This window comes from Epinephelus fuscoguttatus, linkage group LG3, assembly GCF_011397635.1.
Source record: "Epinephelus fuscoguttatus linkage group LG3, E.fuscoguttatus.final_Chr_v1".
In the NCBI taxonomy this organism is placed as follows: Eukaryota; Metazoa; Chordata; class Actinopteri; order Perciformes; family Serranidae; genus Epinephelus; species Epinephelus fuscoguttatus.
In genome coordinates this window covers 4,455,024-4,478,555 of record NC_064754.1, presented here as the reverse complement: position 1 = coordinate 4,478,555, position 23,532 = coordinate 4,455,024, and the positions used below count along the sequence as shown (strand labels likewise).

The 23,532-nt window shown below is 40.5% G+C and overlaps 2 protein-coding genes across 5 annotated transcripts; one reads left to right on the top strand and one right to left on the bottom strand.

The window, feature by feature from the left end:
* Positions 1–1,080: 1,080 nt before the first annotated feature.
* On the bottom strand, positions 1,081–8,211 carry lgsn (lengsin, lens protein with glutamine synthetase domain). Of its 3 annotated transcripts, none has more exons than XM_049571534.1 (4): positions 8,183–8,211; positions 5,409–6,105; positions 3,106–3,272; positions 1,081–2,313 (listed from the first exon to the last, which is right to left on the bottom strand). In XM_049571534.1, exons 2-4 carry the CDS (start codon positions 6,061–6,063, stop codon positions 1,120–1,122), a joined length of 2,016 nt encoding a protein of 671 aa, XP_049427491.1. In that variant the 5' UTR covers positions 6,064–6,105; positions 8,183–8,211; the 3' UTR covers positions 1,081–1,119. The 3 variants fall into 3 exon arrangements, with proteins under 3 accessions (XP_049427491.1, XP_049427490.1, XP_049427489.1); XM_049571533.1 differs by lacking the exon at positions 8,183–8,211 and adding an exon at positions 7,779–7,985; XM_049571532.1 differs by lacking the exon at positions 8,183–8,211 and adding an exon at positions 6,340–6,531.
* Positions 8,212–12,546: 4,335 nt separating this feature from the next.
* On the top strand, positions 12,547–23,532 carry ptp4a1 (protein tyrosine phosphatase 4A1). 2 transcript variants are annotated; one of them, XM_049571627.1, is made up of 6 exons: positions 12,547–12,704; positions 15,757–16,427; positions 16,707–16,799; positions 18,624–18,754; positions 19,734–19,808; positions 23,225–23,532. In XM_049571627.1, exons 2-6 carry the CDS (start codon positions 16,323–16,325, stop codon positions 23,340–23,342), a joined length of 522 nt encoding a protein of 173 aa, XP_049427584.1. In that variant the 5' UTR covers positions 12,547–12,704; positions 15,757–16,322; the 3' UTR covers positions 23,343–23,532. The 2 variants fall into 2 exon arrangements, with proteins under 2 accessions (XP_049427584.1, XP_049427585.1); XM_049571628.1 differs by having other exon boundaries at positions 12,556–12,690.

The window sequence follows — 23,532 nt, the reverse complement described above, 5'->3', positions numbered from 1 at the left end:
TCCCACGTGAATGCTGGGACCTGAATTGTCCAGAGATCCTACCTCCTGGCTCTGATGTCCAGTCAAATTGTGCAGCGTCTGCAGTGCATAGTCACATTTTTCAGAAGGACAAAGGTGCGTCTCTGCAGCTGTCTGTGAACTCCACAAATCATCTCTGCAGTGCTGCGGAAGCATTTCTACATAGGTAACAATTAGACCTTAAAATTGGCAGCCATGTTAGCGGCCCCAAGAGGTTGTGCTGTTCATTACACACCAGAAAACAAAAATACTGGCAAGATTAAAGTTGGAGAGACGTAGCCTTCAGGTTACACAACAGTCTCACAGAAATACCTGAAAAGGACACGACCTCTTAACACTGCATTACTTTGTGATGGGCACTAAATCTATTAAAATGATTTGCCAGCAATGTAAAAACAAGGGAAAGAAAAACACTTGGTTAGGTTTACAGAACAAAAATGACCTGGTAACGTTTGGGGAAACATTGTGATTTCCATTAAATAACTACATACAGGACATAAGTGACATTAAATTACTTACTTTGCGCAGTTACATCAACTTTGACTTTTGGTTTCACACGGGGCATGAACAGCAATCTCATGTTTGTCTGACCTGTCCATCACCCTTCATACCTGGCTGATGCCGACTTTCTCACTCTTGAGACTTATTTCATGCGTCCACCACAACAACATGTCCTCACTGACTTTATGTTGCGTATCGATATGAGACTTCGCAGGGTTACAGCATATCTTAGCTTTCTCTTCAGGCATACTTACTCAGTGTCTGGACCACTTCTTTTTTTAATAATTATTATTATGTTGGTTGATAATGTAATACTTCTGTATTCACACTCGTCAGATCAGCAGTTGTATCAGTATTGTTCTTCAAAGTAATTAAAAAATGCATCCACGACAACAAAATTGCACAACACTGCTTTGCACATTGAGGGTGTAGTTTTACCTTTATTTTGAAACAACTGAAAAACATCTACAATCTGTATAATAATAATAATTAAGTATCAACATAATATATAAAATAAAAAGCTATTCAAGCTGTTTTTCATGCTTTTATTTGTGTGGCAGGAGGAAGTGTGTTTCTCATATTATAAAACAAGGAGGATTTCTAGATGAAATACTCCAGGCACTTGTTCCTCTCATCATCCAGTTCTTGGGTCTCGATCTCAAACTTTTTCATGGCGATGAAATACTGAACGAACGGCTCTCCGAGGGTGCTGCGGATGACGTGATCCTCCCCCAACGCATCCAGAGCTTCGTCGAGCTTCACGGGAATGGCGAACTCCTTCTGCTGAGTGGGGGCTTTGTTCAGACCACTCTCAACATTCAAATTTCGCCTGATGCCGTCCAGTCCTGCGGCCACAGTAGCAGCCAGGACAATGTAAGGGTTGGCCATGGCTGAGCCCAGCTTGTTGTCAATGTGCGTCTCCCTCCCGCCGTGACACTTGATGTTGAAGGAGCTGCTGTTATCGTTGGAACCGCATGTTGCATATAACATCCTTTTGGGGTCTTTGATTGTCTTGGCGATGTGGCTCCGGCAGCCCAGGCCGGGCGACATCAGGCAGCTCAGGGCAGCAGAGTGGGTGAGGAGCCCGGCCAGCCATTTTCTGCCAATCTCAGATAGCTCGCCTGCCCTCTCCCCGCTAAGGAAGAGGCTACGTCGCCCGTTAGCATCCCACAAGCTGTGAGAGAGCACCCCAGCATTGTACAGGCCATCATCAGTGAAGAAGCTGGCAATGTAGCTGTGTTTACGGGCCATTTCTTTGATGCCTGTGCGGAAAGTGAAGGCGCTATCAGCAGCAGCAATCCCAAACTCTGGCCTCAGGTTGATCTCCATCTGGCCGGGGCCGCTTGCAGAGGCGATGCTGTCTATGTCTGCACCCATGCAGTACATGCTGTCCACCAGCTGCTGGAAGAATGGCAGGTCATGATTGCTGAGCAGGGTGGTGGCCGGGAACATGAGTGTCTTTGGTCCAATTCGGTCTGGCGCTCCGAGGACACAGCACTCATAGGTGAAGGATGAGTGCAGGGAGAATCCCATGCTTTGGAGCTGGCCGAGGAGCTGCTTGGCAATGAGGCGAGGTGAGGTGCGAAGGGGGCTTCCTGTCACAGTGCAGGGGTCGCAGATGACTCGGGCTGTCTGCTCGGCCCAGGGTAAGACCCTGAAGGTTGAAAGATCAGGGATCAGGAGGACATCACTGCTGAAGTTGGCGGCGCTGGCATTGTCCACTTCGTTGCTCTTAGGGCTCAGGGTCAGCTCCAAGTAGCTTCTCGGCATCGGTACCCCATATACCGCTTTCTCCTGTGGATGCAACATTTACAATGAAGCAATAGTTACACATTTTTGTAAACACACCTATGCACTTTCTTTCTGAGAGTTGGATGAGAAGATCAATACCACTCTGATGTCTGAAGTATGGAGGTGATGACCCTAGCTTAGCATAAAGACTGGAAGCAGGAAGAGACAACAACCTGGTTCTGTCCAGTCCTTGTGGTGTGTTCAAGTGCAACCTTTTGACCGTGACACAGGCAATGTGAGTATGCAACAGTTGGCCTTCACTGGCACTAGTTATTTGATGTTGGTTTGATGTGTCTCTGCCTTAAGAGACAAATTGTTTCCTGTCTTTAAAGTAACTCAAAAACAAAAGCAACACAGATTTGTTGACTCCAAAACGGGAAAGTTTATGAAGAAGAATGCGATGGCCTACAGTACCAAAAGCTTTAGGTAAGTCCAAGAGGATTCTAGCTGTGCTTTTCATTTTATCTCGAGCTTTATAAATTTCATGAACAAGATAAGAATAAGCCAAATAAGCTGAGTGGTTCTTTCTCAACATATCTTGATATGTATGGATTAAATATGTTATTTAGTGAGACGTGTCGGTGCAGGCGTGTTTTTGGAATTGACACAGTCAGACGAGCTGTTTCCTTCTTCCAGTCTTAAACTCTAAGCGGTGCTAATCGCTGCTCAACCTAAACTTCACTCTGAGGTCTGAGACACACTGTTGCTGTCTCCTGGGCCCTGTTTCCATATCTTGCTCCTCTTTATCATACAACAATCCCTCTAGATACATAAATAGAAAGGAGAAGTGATTACATGGAAGAAGCGGACAGGCACTGTCTTGGACCTGGACACCCCGTGGAGGTCGGTGGCCTCAAAGCGGACAAAGTTGATGTTTTCTCTGGCGATCTGCTGCTTGATCTGCTCCATGGCTGAAATGAACCTCTGATTCCCAAAGATCTCGATGGACTCGGTCTCGTTATCTGTGGAGAAGAGTTTGAAATGTCAAGAAACTAAATACTAAGGAAAAAAAAACATAATGCGCGTTTTTTTGTTCTTTAATATTTCTAAGACTCAAAGCTCCATTGGTATTAAAACCAACAATATAATAATAGTCAAATCCCAAAACAGTTCCTTTGATTCAAGGACATGTTTACATGAAAACGATCCACTGAAAACAGACTCGTTTCTCATTTTCGTTTGAAAAAAGTTCCACGTTTAGACAACAACATTTTGATAACAATTGCCGTGCACACAGATCCGCAAAAATGACCAAAAACACTGCAGTATACATGCCAGGCCAGTAGTTGGCAGTGTGACGCTTACGCTTCCTTCTACAGAGCGGCGATGTATAAACAAACAAAATGGCAACTGCACGAACGTTTGTCTGGACGGACGACGAGGTGGAGTTGCTACAGTAAATCTACACTGTGATGGGGAAGCGTTTATAAATCCAACAGGGTGAGCAGCACAAGCAGAGCCCGGGAGTTTGCCATTGTTGTTGGGATGGTCGAAATGTGCGAAAAGTCTCCGTTTTCAGAGGCACCCAAAACGCCGCTGTTGTGTAAACGATGGGCCATAACACAACTAAAGTTTACCGTTTTCAGTTGAAATCGTTGTCGTATAAACGGGACCTAAGTCAACACTGAATAGAGCTAGCCAGATAAATCTGCCCAGTTAATAACTGCTTATTGCAGCTATATTTGTATCTGTGTATATGTCAACTGATAACAAGAAATTACAGTCCAGAGATGTCGAACCAAGTGGCAACCTCCAGGGTTAAAAAATGAAGGCAATACCCAAGTGTCAAACACTGCAATTCCTCTAATGGCCACTTGAGGCTGGCTCCAAGAGTGAGTCAATCCCCATAGACCCCTATGTTAAAATGCCTGACTGTATCGCAGAAATAAACATGTTTACAGCCTGGAAAAAAATTGTTTTGGTCTCTATAGCTAATTTAAACTTTAGTGACAAATCTTCCCCATTTACATTTCATTAAGGCCCAAAGTTACACATATTTATAGGCAGGCTGCTTTAAGTGACAGGCTGTCTGTGAGGCGGCGCTACAGTCTATGACATGGTTCCCAACTGGTGGGTCATGGTCTAAAAGTGGGTTGCGGGTCAATTCTGAATGGGCCATGGGTAACTTGCAAATGTGTCAAATTTGTAATAAAAACAAACCAAAAAAAACCCACACTTTATCTAAAAGTACAGTGAAGATATAGCGAAATGCAAGTATGATCCTGAATGTATGAAACTCTGTGGACCTTGAACTAATGACTAAGGAGGAATCTGGATCTCGTGTTTGGACCAGTTGGGAACCACTGGTCTGTGAGTCAGGTCCACCCCTCACTCCTCCACAACTCCACCCTCTAAAAAACCACAAAAAAACCCAACAACAAAAAAACAAGATGGCAATGGCCAAAATGCAAAATTCAAGGCTTCAGAACGACAGTCCATAAACCAGTGGGTGACACCATGGTAGGTTTGAGATATAGCCATAGGATATATCAGAACCAGTGACCCCAGTACAGAGTTTGTCCACCAGAGAGCACTGACGAGTTGATTTTTTTACACTGTAAAATGTCTCACTCAGCTGTATCTTGATTTCAATTTAAAAAAAAAAAATCCATAACGGATTATAGCTTTTCCTAGATCCTAGATATCTATAGTATCAACCTCCAAAATCCAGTACCAGTCAGGCTATTACTCTGGGCAAAGAGACTGGATCCTTTGATAAACAACCTCAAAATAGGCAATAAACCAAAGCAAAATGTACAAAGGTAAAACTAATGATTAAGGAGTTTTAGTGGGGATGAAAAGAGTTGTAGATACATCTGATGGAGATCAGTACCAAGTTAATTTTACTGAAGTGACAAATTCGTTTGTAGAAATTAAAAGACCACAAACAAAACACCTAATTTTTAAGGTTAAAGAGGCCAACATCCAACAGTAATCCAGACTAAGTCAAGTCCAAGCTAAAACAGGAACTAGGACAAGACAAGTTTTTAAACAAAACCTGACTCAAGATGGAGACAGGACTTGGGCACCTTTTAATGTTTTGTCCTCACAGATCCTACGCGATCTACTATTGTCTTTTAATCAAAAGCTTCACCAACCTGTATTAGGACCTCCAGTCTCACTCCAGGAGCCGCTGCTTGCATATGTGTGATCCCTGACTCCAGGCTGCCTATTTGTGTTTGCATCAGACCTGAGTGAGCTGGATGAATCCATGCCGGAAGGCTGCTGAATAGATGTGCTATCTCTGGACATGGGCCCCCTTCTGGAAGCGTCAGAGTGGGGTTTGAAGGTGCTGAACACCCTGTTGGGGTTTCCATCGTCCTGTCGTCCATTGGGCCTTCCACCAACACCACCGCCACTGCTGCTGCTTCCGTGGAGGTATGTATAAGGACTCCCTGGCTTCCCATCATCTCTACCCCGGATGCTGAGCAGAGGACTTTCCCTCAGGATGGTCTTCAGCTCCTCCATGGTCTGCCGGGGAACGCCCATCTCACCGAAGGACACCGTGGTTTGAGACGACGTGTCTGTGGACCAGTCCTCCCCGGTTGCTGGTTTGTCCATCCTGGGATCATCAACTCTCTCATGCGCCCTGTGAGGCAGGGGGCCGATGGAGATCACAGTGGGGGTATCTGGAGGTACAGGGGTGCTGGTGGGAGAGTGGATGATGGATGGACCTCCGCTGCTGCTGCTCCAGTCCACTGGTGGTACATGTCTCCCAGTCACCCTCACTCCCTTCCTGTGACCCAGGCTCATCCTTGTACCATCTATTTGGTCTTTGCTTCTACTCTGGCCCTCCTGGAAAACACACAATGGGTCTGTCACACGTATGGTAAGAGATATTTATGAGTTAGCAAGGTGTCTAAGGAATCAAATCTGGAATAATAGTGAATAAAAGCATGGCTCGAAGACAAATACAAGAACCACAAACAAAGTCACAAAGTGCTGATATATCTGAAGTCAGAGCTGCTGTATCCATTCACACCTTTGTGCTGAAAATACAAATGAAAAAGTTAGATGTGGAGTTGTTACCTTGAAATCTTCAGAGTCATTCATGTCTTTGTTTGGACTCTATCATGAACAGTGATTTGGAATTTGATAGCCCTACTGTGGAGGCAGAGCTTCACTCGCACATTAATTTTTATAGACAATTGGCACAATGGTGACGGATTAGAAAATTCTTTTTGACTCCCAACACCCACGGGAGTCCGGCAGGAAACTGGCCCCGGCTGGCTGCTGGTGGACACTGAGCTGCTGCTGCTGCTTTGAGCTCATTGGCTGCCCAGTGAGGACAATTCAGGGCTGCTTTTGTGCGATTGCAAAGTGAAACTGTGGAGCTCAGCAGTTCTGTTTGTGCTTCCAGAAAGATATGGGAGCAGAAGTATTTATTCCAGAGAGATGAAAACACACAACTATGAGGAGCAGACAATGGCTGCTGTTGGTGACGGTTTGTGAATCAAAGAGCTGCAGCTCCAGGCAACTGTGTGTTTTCTTAAGGACGCAGCTGAATATGAATGTTTACAGGCTTTATGTTAGTTCTTACAGGCTTCAGTCAGTGTAGTTTCGTCATCATAGAGGTATAACGGTTCCACTTTCCAGTAAGTTAAATGTAAGTAAATATTGGTTGACTAAACAAGATCCATTTAGGATTTTTGTCATATCAAACAAGCAGAATCTTAACCTCAAACTTTAAGCCAACATGGTAATTTATATATATGATAGTTCTGCCACAATATCTGATTTTTACTACATAATTATCGTAGCCAAGAGAGTTCACCATAACAAAATAATAACGTGATCTATCAAATTCATCTTTACCTCTTCTTTGTCTGTGACCACATGGCATTGGAGGAGGAAGACAGAAATGGTTAAGGGGCGCTGGATTATTTACAGTGTTTCTCATCCAGGGGTCCCCAAAAAAAAGGGAAATAGTTCATTTTCACAATTTAATTCACCATAAAAATTAGCCCAGTGTGAGTGAAAGTCACATGAGCAACTTGTCTGAGCCTAGCTTTCACTTCTTGCACGGTTATCTCCTCAACTGTAGTTGGAAACTGTAAAATTCTGGTCTTCATCATGTCTAACAACAAAAATGTTTCCAATTAAGGTCCCAGAAGTTAAATCCTATCAAACTGGGATCTACAACACAGAAAACGTTGAGCACCACTGCTTTACAGGACATTATCATCATATGTCATATGTGTATTATTAACATAATATCAATATTTAGTTGTTGAATATTAAGGTAGATAAATAGGCCTATGTGAAGTTATGATGAAGTAGATAAACACCTGACAAAAAGATTGGTAGCACTTTGTTTTATAGGTCTGAATTATTGCTGATCTATTAGCAACATTAATTCATGATTTATTAACCATTAATAAAGCTATTAGTTACAACTTACAACCATAAAAAATGCATTATTAGAAAGTGGTACCTATATAAAATATTATGGTTTTACCTACTCTTACCTGTCGCTATTTATCAATCCAGGTTGTTTGAGTGTTAGTGGTATGTCGGCCGATGTCTCCCTTCTCTCCAGTATAATGGAACTAGATGGCACTCAGATTGTGGTGCTCAAAGCACCAAAAAAAGAATAGGAAGAAAGAAAGAAAGAAAGAAAGAAAGAAAGATTCAACAGCAACAGCTCTCATGACCTGGTTTCTCAAGATAATTCACAGACCTTGTTGTGAGCAGTTTTGCGTAGGAACTATTTTCTTTCTGCCAAACTACACCCATGCATCTACCCATGGATGAGAGGCTTGTTCTTATGACAGCATGAGATGTAAACATTATTAGCGTCTTGTCGGTGAAGAGTCTCAGTCATCCAGGTCATGGTAATCGTAAGTGCTATATCGTAGGCAACTGGACTTACTTGCAATACCGGGAGTGGCCACTAGTGTCCTTCTCAGCTGAACTGTAAGCAGGCCCCCAGGAACGCCGCTCAGCTTTGCTTCCAATTTTTGCCAGTGGCCACTTGCGGTATTGCAGCGAAAAAATTCTCTGCGGCTCGTAAACAATTTTCCCTATAGACCACCACTGTAAAGAGACATGTGTGTACTGCTAACGGGACACCACAAACTGGTTCATTATGACCCTTTCTATTGTGAATTTTTCATTCATGGGGGTTTGTAAAAATTTCCTTAAGCTGAGAAAAGTGATTTAAAACTCTGTGATGTCATCGCATTGTAAAGTCTATGAGCTGAGCAGGAACTCACAGGTGGGGCCAGCAGGAGAAATGCTACGGCTCATATTCAGTGGGTAGCATATCGCGAAAGTAAACCCAGAAGCTAGAAAGTTTTTTTGCTGTTTGCACCAGGTGAGCAATTCCATACCACTGAATAGGTGTGATCTTGGCATCTGGTATCTAAGTATCATGATAAATCAATGGCTGTAACGTTAGCTAGCTCAGTGGTGCTAGGTGAGCTAGCAGTAGATGCACGCTTCCTCCTGTGCAGTGATGCAGTTGGCGGGTGTAGTTCATTAGAAAGAAAATAGTTCCTACATGAAAGAGACATTGCTGTTGAGTTTTTCAAATGTATTTTTTCGGCATTTTGAGCACCACAAGCTGAGGCAGACATCTCTACGGCCGATATCTCCAACACTCTGCAACTCATGTCAAAACAGTATAGACTGGTAAATAACACAACAGGTGAGAGGGACAATATGTCATTTTGATTTTTGGGGTGAACTGCCACTTTAAACTACCACCACTGCCATTAATGTACTCCATCTACTGCATTTACATTGGATCTTGTACTTCCACTACTTCAGCTACCTCTGCACACTGCGACAGGCCTACGTACATCTGATCCTCACTGGACTGAATCTCCAGTTTCAATGACTTGTGACTCAGCATTGATGACTCAGAATTAGACGTTGATGACTTGGGACTTACAACATCAAATGGCCTGATAAAGTGAATTTAAATAGGACTAAATTGACTTGTAAATCAGCTTTAATGTAAACCTTTAATGTTCAGGTTTATTATATAAATATAGAAGGAACAGCTCACACAAATTGCAAGAAAAACAAATCTTATGTTGTTTCTAAGAATGCAGAGTTTAGGTTTTAGTTTTATTTGATAAGATTTTGAGATAACTGTAAGGTTTCTTTGTGTGCTCTCACTGCTATACAGTGAAGGTGACAAACATTTTATTTGTTGTGATTAAATAAGGTGTGATATGATATGATGCTATGTACCGTGAGAACATGTATTTAATGTAAAAGATTTTGCAATTTTTTTTTAACAATATAAGAAAATATATGTTCTTTTTAATAATATTTACAGCATCTCATCTGATTCATCCAGAAAATGTATTGTACCATAAACTATATTACATATAATGTTTTATATTGGCTATACACAACATATAATCACATACATCATAATGGAAGGTTTCGTCTGCATCACCCACTCTTTAATGCCTACAGCAGTGAAGAATTACATCATAAAGATTTAAGGATACATCCATGTATAGATCCCACCATGAGTAAAAAGGTTTTAATTTTATCTATTTATATTATTATTATGTGGACTGACCCTTTAAACTGTGAAAACATCAATCTCTGTCATATTTTCCTCATATATTTTGAATTAACTCCATCAATTTTAAATTTCGACTGACCACAGTGGATGCAGTGAGCTCTGGAAATTGAAATTTATTAATACACAGTGATGGTTTTATTATTCTGGATGTTTCCCGGAGTCCACGTGTTGTTCCGGGAGGTGAAAGAGCAGCCAGGCCTCAGCAGTGAGCAGTTATCACCTGACCTGTGCAGCATGGAGGCAGAGAGATGTCTGGGCAGAACACCTCACATTTTCAGGGTGGGGTTTTAAACAGCTGCGTCAATCACAACACAATTCAATACAGGACAAACCGGAAGTTCTCTGGGCTCCTCTTCAAAATAGAGCTCAAGGTGTGTCATTCATGGAGACAAAAATACTTGGAGGGAATACAATAATTAGAAAACCCATCTAAAAAATTCCTTAAGCTCCTTTGATTAAACATGGGACAAAGCTGTATTTGCACGTGTTGTGGGTTGAGCAGTACTAAAAGACAATGTAATCGTGTAAAATCCTGGCAACGAATTAAAATTTCATTTCAATTTACATCCTCACTATTTCTTTAAAGTACATGTAAATATAATGTCATTATGGGAAAACCATGTGATTCAAGGCTTGTCATGTGTTAGTTTTTTGTTAAAAATTTCACTTGAAAGATCATGTGCACCTCTTTGATTTTTGGAGAACTATTATTCTTTTGGCAACGTAAAGGGACTTCATATTGCACAACAAAAACACACACGGCTATTTGCAGTATTTTTGCACTCAGTGTGGTTCAAACTGAGATCATACTCAATATATGTGACACCTTATGACATAGTAACATTTTTTGCGTGTTGCCCGTAGTCATACACTGGCTCCCTAAAATGGTCCTCGGTTATCAAAACTCTGAGAACCCCTGATCTCAGGTTTTCATTTCAAAAGCTCTAAAATAGTCAGTTTAGCTGTTTGGTTTCTAAAAACTAAGAAGGTTTAGGTTGACAATGGTCCCCCCTGGTTTTAAAGGTCCACTGTGAAAGATTTAGGGAGATTTAGTGGTGTCCAGTGATGAAGACTGCAGACTGCAATCAGCTAAAACTTATCCTGGTTAGAATTCTTTAAGTGTTCGTTGTTCAGGAGGTTTTTAGCGGGAGACGAATGATCCACAGAGGTCTCTTCCTCTCCAAAACAATCAGACCAGGTGATTTAACTTAGTAAAAACACTTGATAAAGCAGTTTTATGTTTAAAAAATCTGTGTTTTTCCAATGCTGCTCGTTGCAGAGGGGCTTCTAACTATGGTGCCCAACATGAAAACGTGAAACCGTGAAAACGGGAATGGCCCCATCTAGAGCCAGTGTTTGGTTTGTCCATCCTGGGCTACTGTAGAAACACGGTGGCGCAACATGGCGATCTCCATAGTCAAGGATCTGCTCCCTACGTAGATATAAACTGCTTACTCTGACGTTAATCACTAAAAAATAATGCAGATTAATTGCGTCCTGTGGTGCCCTTTGACCTGGTGCATCATTGATGGCCACAGTGGCTTTATCACCTGATGGAGGCAGACGAGACGACGCTGCTCGGCCCCCTGAATGGAACATTTACATTTAAAAAACATCTAGATGGAACTGTTGATAGGAGCACTGTTCTTTGCAATTTCTGCAGTAAGAAATGTTCGTACCATCGGAATACTTAAAGCCTGAAATATCAGCTCAACACAAAGCATTTAGCAGCAAATCCAGAGGTCCGAGCTAGCAGCCTCTTATGCTGGCGTTAGCAGTCAGCCTCATCAAGCCACACTTGACCAGGCCTTCACACGCAAACTAAGCACCTGTGACTGACTAACTAACTCCTTTGCAAAATGGATGGCAATGGACTGCAGACCAATCACAGTGGTAGAAGACAGAGGGACAATTGTTCCAAAATCCAGCTGCTTTTCTACAACACATCTGCCAAAATTAATTTGAATTGGCATTTTTAAATAATTTCATTGCAAAAACTGATGTATGCAATTAATTCAGATTAAATAATCACAGAACATACAATTAATTTAGATTTTTTAGATTTTTATTTTCCTTGTTTTCAACAGCATAACAGCTGCAATACATCTAGAGTGGAAACTTTGCAGAAACTTGTGTGTTGTCGATTTGTACCCACCCCTCGCAAAAAAACACCAACAACAACAACAACAAAAACTAAAATTATAATATACGTTATTATTCATACAAATAGATGTATACATCAGTCACAGTTGTGTATAGTCAATCTACACTGTAATTTGCTCTACGTAACAATCAACTATGAAACACTGAAATACAGTTTTAGCACTTTCACATAAGTCAGAAATGTCCTGTAAAATTCAAGATGTAAAATGTATGTTTTTAATCGCTTTACAGCCCTAATTGTATTTAATTTCTGCCAATATACCCCCCCTAAATCTTACATGCTGGACCTTTAAGTAAGTGCTCAAGTTAAGTACAAGTACTTTAAATTGTACTAAAGTAATTGAGTAAATATTCTTAGTAACTTTACACCGTAGGTAGTAGTTATATTGGTGGTGACAGCAATACCAAAGGCAGTATTGCAGTGATTTTTAGGAGAGGTTGCAGACTTCACTGGATGGAAATGTTTAATCGACAAAGATGTGTTTTATTTTGAAAGTTCTGACAGGAAGTCGGTCTCGTCTTTGTCTCGAGCCTGACGGCGTCGTCGCAGCAGATCAGGAGACTTCGGCTCCGCTTGGAGGAACATCGCCAGACTGTATGGTGGAGAGCCGTTTCATATTTTTACCTTTTTCTGGGGACCGGCTGTATGATTAAGCTACAATCTTCAATGAGTAAGCATATCCCAGTAAGTAACGTCTTATCTGTGGCTGCCATTTTGTTTTGATTCCACCGGCTTGTGTTGTAAATCAGTACGTTATCGTTACCAGCTGGCCTTCACGTTTTCCTTCGGTAAAATCACGGCCTGCTCGGCACAAAAACCCGGTGTAACATTTCAGTTACTCTTAACGTCAAATCTGCTACTTCACTGTCACTGAACGGGTTTTAATCCCGGTTATTTAAGCGTAATGAAGGTTTGTGTGATGTTCGTCATGGTTAGGGAAGCGGCGGGTAAGTTAGATGCGCAGCACGGGCTGGTCCTGGCTAGTCACTCGGAAGTTTCTGCCGGATAAAATTGCCGCATTTTTACGTGAAGTAAGCTAAAAATAAAGATGTCAATTTCTTTTTGATTTCCCACTCAAACCACCTGCCCGCTGCTTTAACGAGGCGTCGTGTTTGTCACCTCAAAGCAACGTGCAGATTGTCCATCTCCCAGCTCCTGACAGTGCCTACAGGCCTCTAACGTGAATATGATGGCGCCCAGTCTATCCTCACACAAAGGACACTTAACAGCCTTCAAATGTAATGCAACAACATTTCATCCATTTAAATGTCTTCTTTTTCGCCTTTCACCTCTTATCTTTTTATATCACCTCCATTTTAGCCGTTTAATCGCTGCCTTTTGTTCACCGTGTAATGATTTTCTGCTGCTGTGTGTCAGCCGGAAAATACCGGATTAACAAAGCATACTTGAACAGCTTAGTGTTTTTTAGTATTTGGAGCATAAGCTGGAGAGAAACATGTCCAGTAAGTAGGCATTCAATTACACAGTCTTTAGAGTGTAAAGGGCAAAAACATTAGGAACCAAATGGCGGTGAGTCAGATTTATGAGGAGGATGATGATGGTATTAGTAGTGGTGGTGGTGGTGATGATGATGATAGCAGAGTGTATGTTAAAGCCCTGCTGAAGGCCTCATGGTGAGCTCAGCTTTCACAGATATGACCTAGATGTCAGAAATGACACATCCTTCCTATTGTACACCAGCAGCCATTAGGTAAGGTATTACATGGTGCTGCAGTGTGACTTTATATAACATAGTCACTTTATTTTTTCATCTTCATCCCTCCCTCATGATGTGCTGGAGGCTCTTGCAGAAAAACAACTATCATCTATTTAAACCTTTTCAACATGAGAATCAAACCTCACACACTGCTAGCACAAAGTGCCTTGCTTAACATGTTAATTTTGCATACTGATCACTACCACACAGGTGTCTACATTTTTAGCTTTGTATGATTTATTATTACAAAGACAAATATAAATGCAGAGTTCATTATTATTTTTACCATACATTTTATTTCTGGCAGGGTTTATAGTGGCTGTGTACTATAAGCAGGAGTTGCAGGTGACTCTTTAAACCATATAAAGAATCTTTAGACATCAGACATTGTCTCATTTCTGGTTGAAGTCTGGTGTATGTTTGGCCTCTTTCACTGATATAAAATGACACCTCAGAAAGCATTAGTTATTCACTGAGTCTGACATTTTGCTGGAGATGCAGATTCAGTATCAGGGCCAATATTTACTGATTCTGTGATGTTACTCACATGTGTGCACAAAGGTGTCTGAGCTGGTGTGCTGTGTGATGCAACCCTGTGCCAATACAGAAATGTCAACAAATATATTTTACTCCTCCTCTGGAAAGGTGATCTCCAACATCAGCAACATTAGAAGGGCTGCAACTGAAAGATTATCTGTGGTTTTTAGGTTATCCTTTGTTCTGTAAAATTTCAGAAATAGTGACAGATGTCCATCAAAAATCATGAGATTCTGCAGTGCTGAAATAACAGTCAACAGTTAATAACAGTTAACTCATCTATAATAGTAAACTGAATATCTTTGGGTTTTGGACATTCTGTCAGACAAAGTAAGACATTTGAAAATGTCACTATCAGCTTTGGAAACAAGTCATTTTTAAAACAATTTGCTGACATATAAAGACCAAATGATTAAGCGAGAAACAAATCAATAATTAAAATGATGTTGCAAGCTCTAACTTGAATATTCAGATGATCATATTTATGTCAGTCAATTAAATAATAATACAGACAGGGGCTGCACAGTAATTTTATTTATTTTTTTAATAGTCATCGTGATGTTAACTTATGGGATAAACACATTACGAAAGACGTCCAAATTGCATTCAGTGATTTTTAAATTTTTTTTTTAAGGAGAAGGTGAAAGAGTATCAGAAGAAAACAGCGCTTTAAAATGTAACTATGTCATTGGTGCCTTTTGTGTTCAGTTCAGTGTTCATTTATTACTAAGGTCACTAATTAAAGGTCCAGTGTTTCAGATTTAGTGGCATCTAGCGGTGAGGTTTGCAGATTGCAACCAGCTGAAACTTCTCCTGGCTAGAATTCCTTTGGAAGTTTTTTTTTTATGGGAGCCAAATTGTCTGCAGATAATTGTTAAAAACAAACAAACCCATGTTTAAAACCGGTAAAAATACTGAATAAAGCAGTTTCACGTTACAAATCAGTGTTTTCCCGACGTTGCTTGTTGCAGAGGAGCTTCTAACTACAGAAGATAATCAATTTCTGACAGTATATCCCCTTAAATCCTACACACTGTACGTTTAAATAAATCAGTGTTGGAAATAATTTCCCTTCATCTTTTAAAAATTCAGCAAGCGATTTGTTTTATTTTAACAGTATGCTAAAAGCAGCAGAAAGGCAAAACTGAGTACGCTTTAATAGCTGTTTATCGCAAGTGATTTTGTTATATCACAACATTCATCACTGTAATGACATAGTGCTTATTGTCTTCATATTGTGCAGCCCTGCTCTACTCACTGTCTGCATGTTCTCAAGTAAATTGTTGTAACTTGATGTGAAACATTGAAACGAGAAAATATATTTTAACACAAAGACAAAGTACACCATCAGTAGCTGTTTGCCTTGTTTCAATGCACCTCTGGTCTGTTAGCCTGAACAGAAGCCCTCTGTATTGTGTCCTTCATGAAATCTGTGTTTTTAAAAGTGTCTTCATTCTCCTTGTCCCCCTCTGTGTCCTGCAGCAGTTCTGTGGTGTTCTGGGTCACACATTTATGGAGTTTCTGAAGGGCAGTGGGGACTACTGCCAGGCTCAGCACGCTGCCTATGCAGACGAGTGAACAGCCAAACTCGCCATCGATCCGACGCACTTGAGCCACAGGAGGGACCCCGGAAAGTTGGCAGGACCGGGACGCCTCCCAGAACCAGCGACAACTCGGCCTGGATGGGGTAACTCCACCCGCTGCACACTGCCCTCGTCGGCTTCCGCCTGGCCAGAATCAAGGTGGAACCAGCCTTGTTTTTTTTTCTTCCTTTTCTTTTGTTTTATTCCAAAGGAGAGGGTTTTGAGTTGTTTTCTGATTGTCCGCCCTTTTTTCGGCCGCTAGCTCCCTAAATTTCCACATTTGCCCGTCGCAACCTTCGTTTTTATTTTTTTGCCAACCTCGAAGAAGACCGGAGGATTTCTGTTTCTGGGTTTCTAAAAGCTCATCAGACATTTTTGTTTGACATTCCCTCCGAGTTCAACTAAGTGTTTACATTAGTGTTTTTACTCTGTGGAAGACTTTTGTTATTTTTTTACGTTGTCACCATGGCTCGTATGAACAGACCAGCCCCTGTGGAGATCACCTACAAAAACATGAGGTTCCTCATTACCCACAATCCCACCAACGCCACCCTGAACAAGTTCATCGAGGTGAGCCTTACTGTCATTGGTTGAAAGTTCAAATTTGCTCAGCCATATTCAAGGCACATAAAGTTTAGTTTACAGATTTTAAAGATGTAAAATTTAACTGTATGGTCACAGTAGAGGAACGTATGGAAGACAATAAAACGTAAGAGTTCCCCTGAAAAAACAAGATAAACTGTGATTAAGGACACATTCAAGACTTTAATTCTAGTTTTATTGCTTTTGTATTTGCATTTTGTTTTAGATAACCTAATTTCCTAATAGTCCTGGGATGTATTTTTACAGGAGCTGAAGAAATATGGAGTCACCACCGTTGTGAGAGTTTGTGAGGCCACCTATGATGCCACCCTGGTGGTCAAAGAGGGAATCCAAGTTCTGGTGAGTTCTGTCATGACTTTAAACACATTAAACCAACTTCACTGTCATTTTTTCCGCCTTTTTTCTCCCCCAGCTCTGTTTCCTGAACATGCCTGGTCAGTTTTGTCTTTGTGTTTTCTTACAGTGTAAAATGTTCCATTAATAAAACACACAACAGACTAAATGCAATCATAACGTTGAGCTCACAGCTTGGACCTTTTCCAGCTGACTTTATTCTCACATTTAGTGAGTTTTTTGAATTCCGAAGCCAAAAACATTGCTCTAAAAACATTAGGCAGCTCAGGGAGGAGGGGGTTCATGTTTTGAATTTTGATTTAACATCAGTGACCTATCAATACAGCTGATTAAGTGCACAGTTGCAGTAATTGCTGTTAAAATTAATTTGATCAATCCTTTCTATACCCATCAAATCATCCTCCTTTGTTTAAACATGAATTAGGAAGTGACGCGAACATAAAGTAGTGGATAGTTTTGGGATTTAACACATGCTCCTACAGTTTCAGAGTGATACAAACCAGATGGACAGCTGGCTGCACACGGGTATTTATTGACAAGTTTGAAGGCTTTGGAACCAGCAAATAAGACATCAGAGTGTACAGGAGTTTGCACAGATATGACACTGAGTAGTTTTATTTATTGTGACATTGGAGATGAACACTAACATAACAAAAAGAATAACATAAAGTTGTAGTTTTGCTGAAATACTGTGAGTGTTTTCAGCCTATATAGACAGTTTGCTTAGCGTTTGAACGTGACTTCTGGCATCCAGAAAAACACAAATGCTATCTCGAACATATGTAGACACTGTTAGCTAAAGAAGAACAAGCACATGCACTTTGACGATTTTCCCCAGTGTTTTCTTAGACTGATTGGCTGAAGGAGTTTGTCTGACAAGGCAGGTGCTCCCGCCCACTGAAAGCGTTTGGGGCAGCATCGAGTCCAAGCTGATACAGAGAGCGAAACAGAATGTTGAGCTCGTGTCATCAGGACGGTTTTGCCAGGCTAAACTTTAGGGACTTCTCCTGGAAGATCCGACCTGCACACCAAAGTTACATAGTGTAGGAGCAGGTGTTCGAGGTGCAGTGTGGGATGGCACAGGCGCCGTTCACCCTATTACAAGTCACACTACCATTTAAATGATATGTATCTTTTATTCGAGGGTAAAAAATAAATAAATAAATAAAAAGTTGCATAATGTCAGTTTAACTAAATAATGATTAGTTTTGTTAGCCATTCATCTGCTGATTATTTTAGTCGTCAAGATGTCAGAAAATAGTGAAAAATGCTCACAGTGGATGTTGTTTTGTTCCGTGTAAATTTCGTAATTCAAAGATATTCATTTTCCAATTATATTAAAGAGAAGAAGGCCTCACATTTGAGAAGTTGGAACCACCAAATGTTCTGCTTGATGAATGAATTCAGCGCTTAATCGATTATCAAAACAGCTTTAAAGTATTTTGTTGTTGATGAAGTCATTAATCAGTAATTGTTGCAGCACAAATTTAATTATATACCAGCAATAGCTTTTTGCCTTTGAGGAGAGTTGGCAACACTGTGCTGTTTTGTTCAGATTCATTTAACGGCATAAGAATCAAATATGTTGTCTTTTGACCGAAACTAGTTTTATCACTTATTACATTAAGTGGGTCAAATGATAATAAATTGAAATGAAGACACTGACAGAGACAGAAAAACTCTGACCACCCCTCCCTGCCGCTACAACAACATTTTTGTGTCCCTGCTGCTGGTTTAGCCTCACACTTCTTTTGTTTTGGTTTCCAAGAAACTGGGCAGATGACATCATTTCCCCCTCTGCTCTTCTAGGATTGGCCGTTTGACGACGGAGCTCCCCCCTCCAACCAGATCGTGGATGATTGGCTGAACCTGCTGAAGCTGAAGTTCAGGGAGGAGCCCGGCTGCTGCATTGCTGTCCACTGTGTGGCAGGACTGGGGAGGTGAGCACCCGCTGTCAGAGAGATTAAAGTATTATGTTCTTATCGTACGGGATCATATTTTACATGTGATTTCTGTCGGTCGGGATGTGGCAAACAGTGTGACACTTCCTTCTGTTTATAGAGCAACTCATACAGAAACTGAAACATTTTGTCGTCAATTGAAAGAAAGTTAATCAGCAGCAGCTTTGACGATCAGTTGTTTTCTATGTTTTATATCATTTTAAGTGGAATATCTGTTATTCGTGAACAAAACAAGCAAACTGAAGACTTTTTGTAAACTATTTTCTGACATTTATCAGACTAAATGAAAAATCTGCTAATAAAACAAACCGCTTTCTGTACTGTGAAAGTAAACAAAGTCTCCTACATGCGGATATTAGAAGCCATTTGTTTCATTTCGATGTATATGAAATTGGATGGTGTGAATTACATGATCTTGGTATTGTTAGGTTGTTCATTCATTGATATTTGCTGGAATCTGACTTTGGAAATTCTGATAAAATAAGAAGACATAACGTCATCTCTTTTGGTTTGAAAAACAAACCAAAAAATGTGACTCGAAGCAGCCGTCGGAGCTGATTTTCTTTTATGTTGCCGTCCATGACTCATTAAATCACTCACATTGTGTCCCATCTGTGTGTTTGCTTAGTTTCGACAACCCGCCAAACAGGTTCTGCTTTCATCCCATCTGCTTTCAACTGATCTCAGATTCAGAAATAGCTGAACATCCACTCCCTGAACTCCTCTGACACGCACAGCTTTGTTTTTCACACAGACTTAATTGGTTGAGTCACAAATATGAAGGTTGTAAAACTTAACAGATTATGTTTCCTCTCTCTCAAATTAAACTTCCAGAAGAATTAGAAGGTCTCGGATGAAATGAGACAAAAGCGCTGAACAGAGTAGATTTGAATGAATAGAGCAATCAAGTACAAGTTCTTTTTAACTGACATACTTGGTACCTTTTGTCTCCCCACAGAGCTCCTGTTCTGGTCGCGCTAGCCTTGATTGAATGTGGGATGAAATATGAAGATGCTGTCCAGTTCATTCGACAGTAAGTGAGACACATGACAGTGAAAAGCTTTCAACAGGGCCGCGGGTTCGCTCAGACGAAGGTTATGTTTTGTTTGAACGGCTGATACAGCCTCCTGGTGGTTCATAAAGTCACAGTGAAACAGCCTGATAAGTAAAGCCTGAGTGAAAGTGAACTTTTGAGGCTGATACAGAACACTCTTTTAGATAAATAAAAAGTTTATTTTGGGGGGGGGGTGCATATCTATCTTGCATAGATATGATAGTAATGAGATGAACACAAACATTTTTTAAAGATGCCTTAAATTTGGTTGTATTCGGTTGTCACTGTGACCCGGATGTACATTTAGCAGCTGAAAAATGAACTTTTCAGAGCTCTCTGGTGGACAAACCACGCAAAATAGACCCCACACTTCCTCAAACTTGCAGTGTTTTTGGCACCATATGCACACATGCCAGTTTATCTGTGATAAACCCAAACTGTCTGATAATGTTTGGCCGGTCAGCCACAAACTTTGAGATCTTTTTTCTTTTCTCTGAGAAACACATCTCACAGAAAAGCAGGAAGAAGGATGTTTGGGTGGTTCGTGTAGCAGTGAGGGATGAGTCATAATAACAGTAAACAGCCGAGATATCAGATAGTGAGATGACAGTGATTCAGTAGGAGGACTGGATGGAGTGCTTTTAAAGTGTGTGTGATGCGTCATCGCTTAAAATATTTTTAAGTCCCACACGTTTGCTTTGAAATAATATTTGATTTTCATAGAGAGTTACAAGACATTTGGGCATTAAATTTTAAATATCCTTTCAATATTTTATTATAGTTATGTATTTTTTTATTAGTTTTTATTTCATTTGAAAGTTTTGTTTTCAATTTGGCTCAGTTTCAGTCAGTGTTCAAAGGGTTTGCTTGTTCCAGCTGAGGTTTTATTGTGTAAAAATGTTATGTTTTTATTAGTTTGGGGATTAGTTATTTTTTATAATTATTATAATATAGCAGAGAATATGAATTCCAACACTTTTGATGAATATTGACTCAGTCATGTTGACGTCCCAATCTTGATAAACATATGCACCAATGCCTCCTCATGTTTGTTAACACATTCGACCAAAGTGACGACAACTAAATCTAAAAATATTCCCGGTGTATTTTTATTTTATTTCAGTTAGTATTGTAAGAACACAATACTGTTTCAGTTATTTTTTTCTGAAGTCTTGTTTTTATTTCAGTAAATAAAATGTTTCCTAGTTTTGTTTTTAATTTATTTAGCTATAATGACCTTGATTCTTTCACAATATGTAATTAAAATGTTGCATATTAAGGAAATAATATGAAAAATACTATGGAAAACCAACTAAAACTGTTGTTAATGGGTTAAATCACTGGTTCTCAACAAGCCTCCTTGATTTTAAAGAGGGAGGTCATCGTATAGAAATTATATGAAAGGTGCAAATATCAGGAAAACCTTTGAAGGAACTCATCTCGCTCATCTTCAGGGTACACGCGGATCCTTGAAAAGTCTTAAAAAGTCTTAAATTCATGTATCTAAAAGTAAGGCCTGAAAATGTCTTAAATTCATTAGAAATTTCTTAAATTGGTCTTAAATTCATTACTCAAAGGTCTTAAAATTGTTGCAGAAGGAATATTTAATCTGTCCATGCGCCGTCCAGTAACGGCGCGCGCTGGCGGTAGCACATACACAATGAATGGGTTTGTCAGCGGAGGTCTGCGCTTTGCGCGCTCTGTGTGAAAAGGGCTTAACAGCGCGCGGTGGCCACCTGGCACTCAATATGCTGCTGTAGTGGTTTGTTTTCCAGACATGTGAGTATCTTTGAGCAGTGAAAGTTATTATTTATGACTTTTTATTTGTCGGCAGTGGTTTGTTTTCCACAGAGCTCTACGTGTGAGCATTTTACTCGCATTTGCGACTAAAAATAGTTTTGTGCCAGCAAAATAAATCATTCAGCACGCAGTGTGAGTACAGATTTCAACCAGCAGCAGAAACGAAAGGCGAATCATGTAGGTTGTGGGTTGAACGGGGGTCACAGACAGGAATACGGTGGTCAAATAGCCTACGGCGGCTCTGCGGCGCAAAATAACGGCTTACCAGCAGCGACAGAGAAATCCGACCCCAGGTCCAGTAGCCTAATTTCCTCTTTTGTTGGCGTCATGACTGCCGTTCACATTTCTCTCTGTGGCAGGTAACAGCCCACAAACCTCACCGCACTTTAGGGACTGTTCTTTACTTATGAAGGGACTGTTCTTTATTTATGGAGGGACTGTTCTTTACTTATGGAGGGACTGTTCTTTACTTATGAAGGGACTGTTCTTTACTTATGGAGGGACTGTTCTTTATTTATGGAGGGACTGTTCTTTACTTATGGAGGGACTGTTCTGTACTTGTCAGGGGAGGAGGGTGGCTGGTTGAAATTGAATTGAAATATCATTGATGTATTATAGAAAAGTGATTTATCTTTTTATAAATGACAAAAGGCACATCTGCCTCATTTTTGCAGTGGTATCGTGATGCTACTCAGAACCGTGATACTTGCACTGGTATCGTACCGTGGGTCCCAATTTTGGTACCGTGACAACACTAGATGTCACAGCCATTCCATTTGGAGTTGCGCAGTGAAGCGGCTCTGGTGCTGCTTAAAAAGTGTTCCCCCACTTCTAATTTTACAAATTAAGCACTGGTTATAGTACAGCGGGATCCCCCAACCATTGCTTATATTTATAGTTTTTCAGTCTTAAATTCCTTTCAAGGTGGCATTAAAAAGGTCTTAAAAAGTCTTAAATTTAACTTACTGAAACCTGCAGATACCCTGATCTTACACAAACTTCCTGAAGTTGTTGCGTTTATTATTTGGGTTAATCTTACATTTGTTCTGTAGTGTTATTGTTATGCATTGAATATAATATGAAATATCCATGAAGTAAGTCACTTGATCTGGGGACGTCAGTTTACTGACTCAGTGATCAAAAAGGGGTCCCTTAAGGAAAAGGGTTGGGATAAGTGAAAATAAATTTCTGTTTTTGACTCAGGAAATTAAAAACTTGACGAACCAAAGTACTTGAACAGTCACATAAAAATCAAATACTGCCATTAAGTTGTCCTGCTCAGGGGTTTTGTCACATGGTCCATTGTTGTTCTATTATAAAAGTCATAAAATCTCAGTAGGAAAAAGCTGACATGACATAATCTCTGACGGTAGACAAATTAATAACGTCTCATTATGTGTCGTTGTATCACCTACCTGTAATCATGACGTAGAAAATGGTTAAAAAGTTGGATAACTTTACTTTTTGTATGTCACATTTCATGTTCAGTATGTAGTGTATTCTCACAGTGCTGCAGAGATATTAAATGACCTTGTGATCAGACAAAGATAGATTGAACTGAGCTGATTTCATGTCCCATTGTTTCTTCTTTCCAGGAAGCGTCGAGGAGCGTTCAACAGCAAGCAGCTGTTCTACCTGGAGAAATATCGTCCAAAGATGCGCCTGCGCTTCAAAGATTCCAACGGCCATCGCAATAACTGCTGCATCCAGTAGAGCCAAACCCTGAGCCACGCCAGCCCCCCATTCAATTCAACCCCGCTAGCTTATTACCTGGCAGGCTTGTTTTCTTAGTCATTGTGTTGAAGTATTTTACTTTGGAAAACCATGCTCGGTAATTCAGACTGTCCCCTTCCTTTCTCCAGGTTCAAAATCAAGTGTCCAAAAAAAAAAAAGAAAAGTAAAA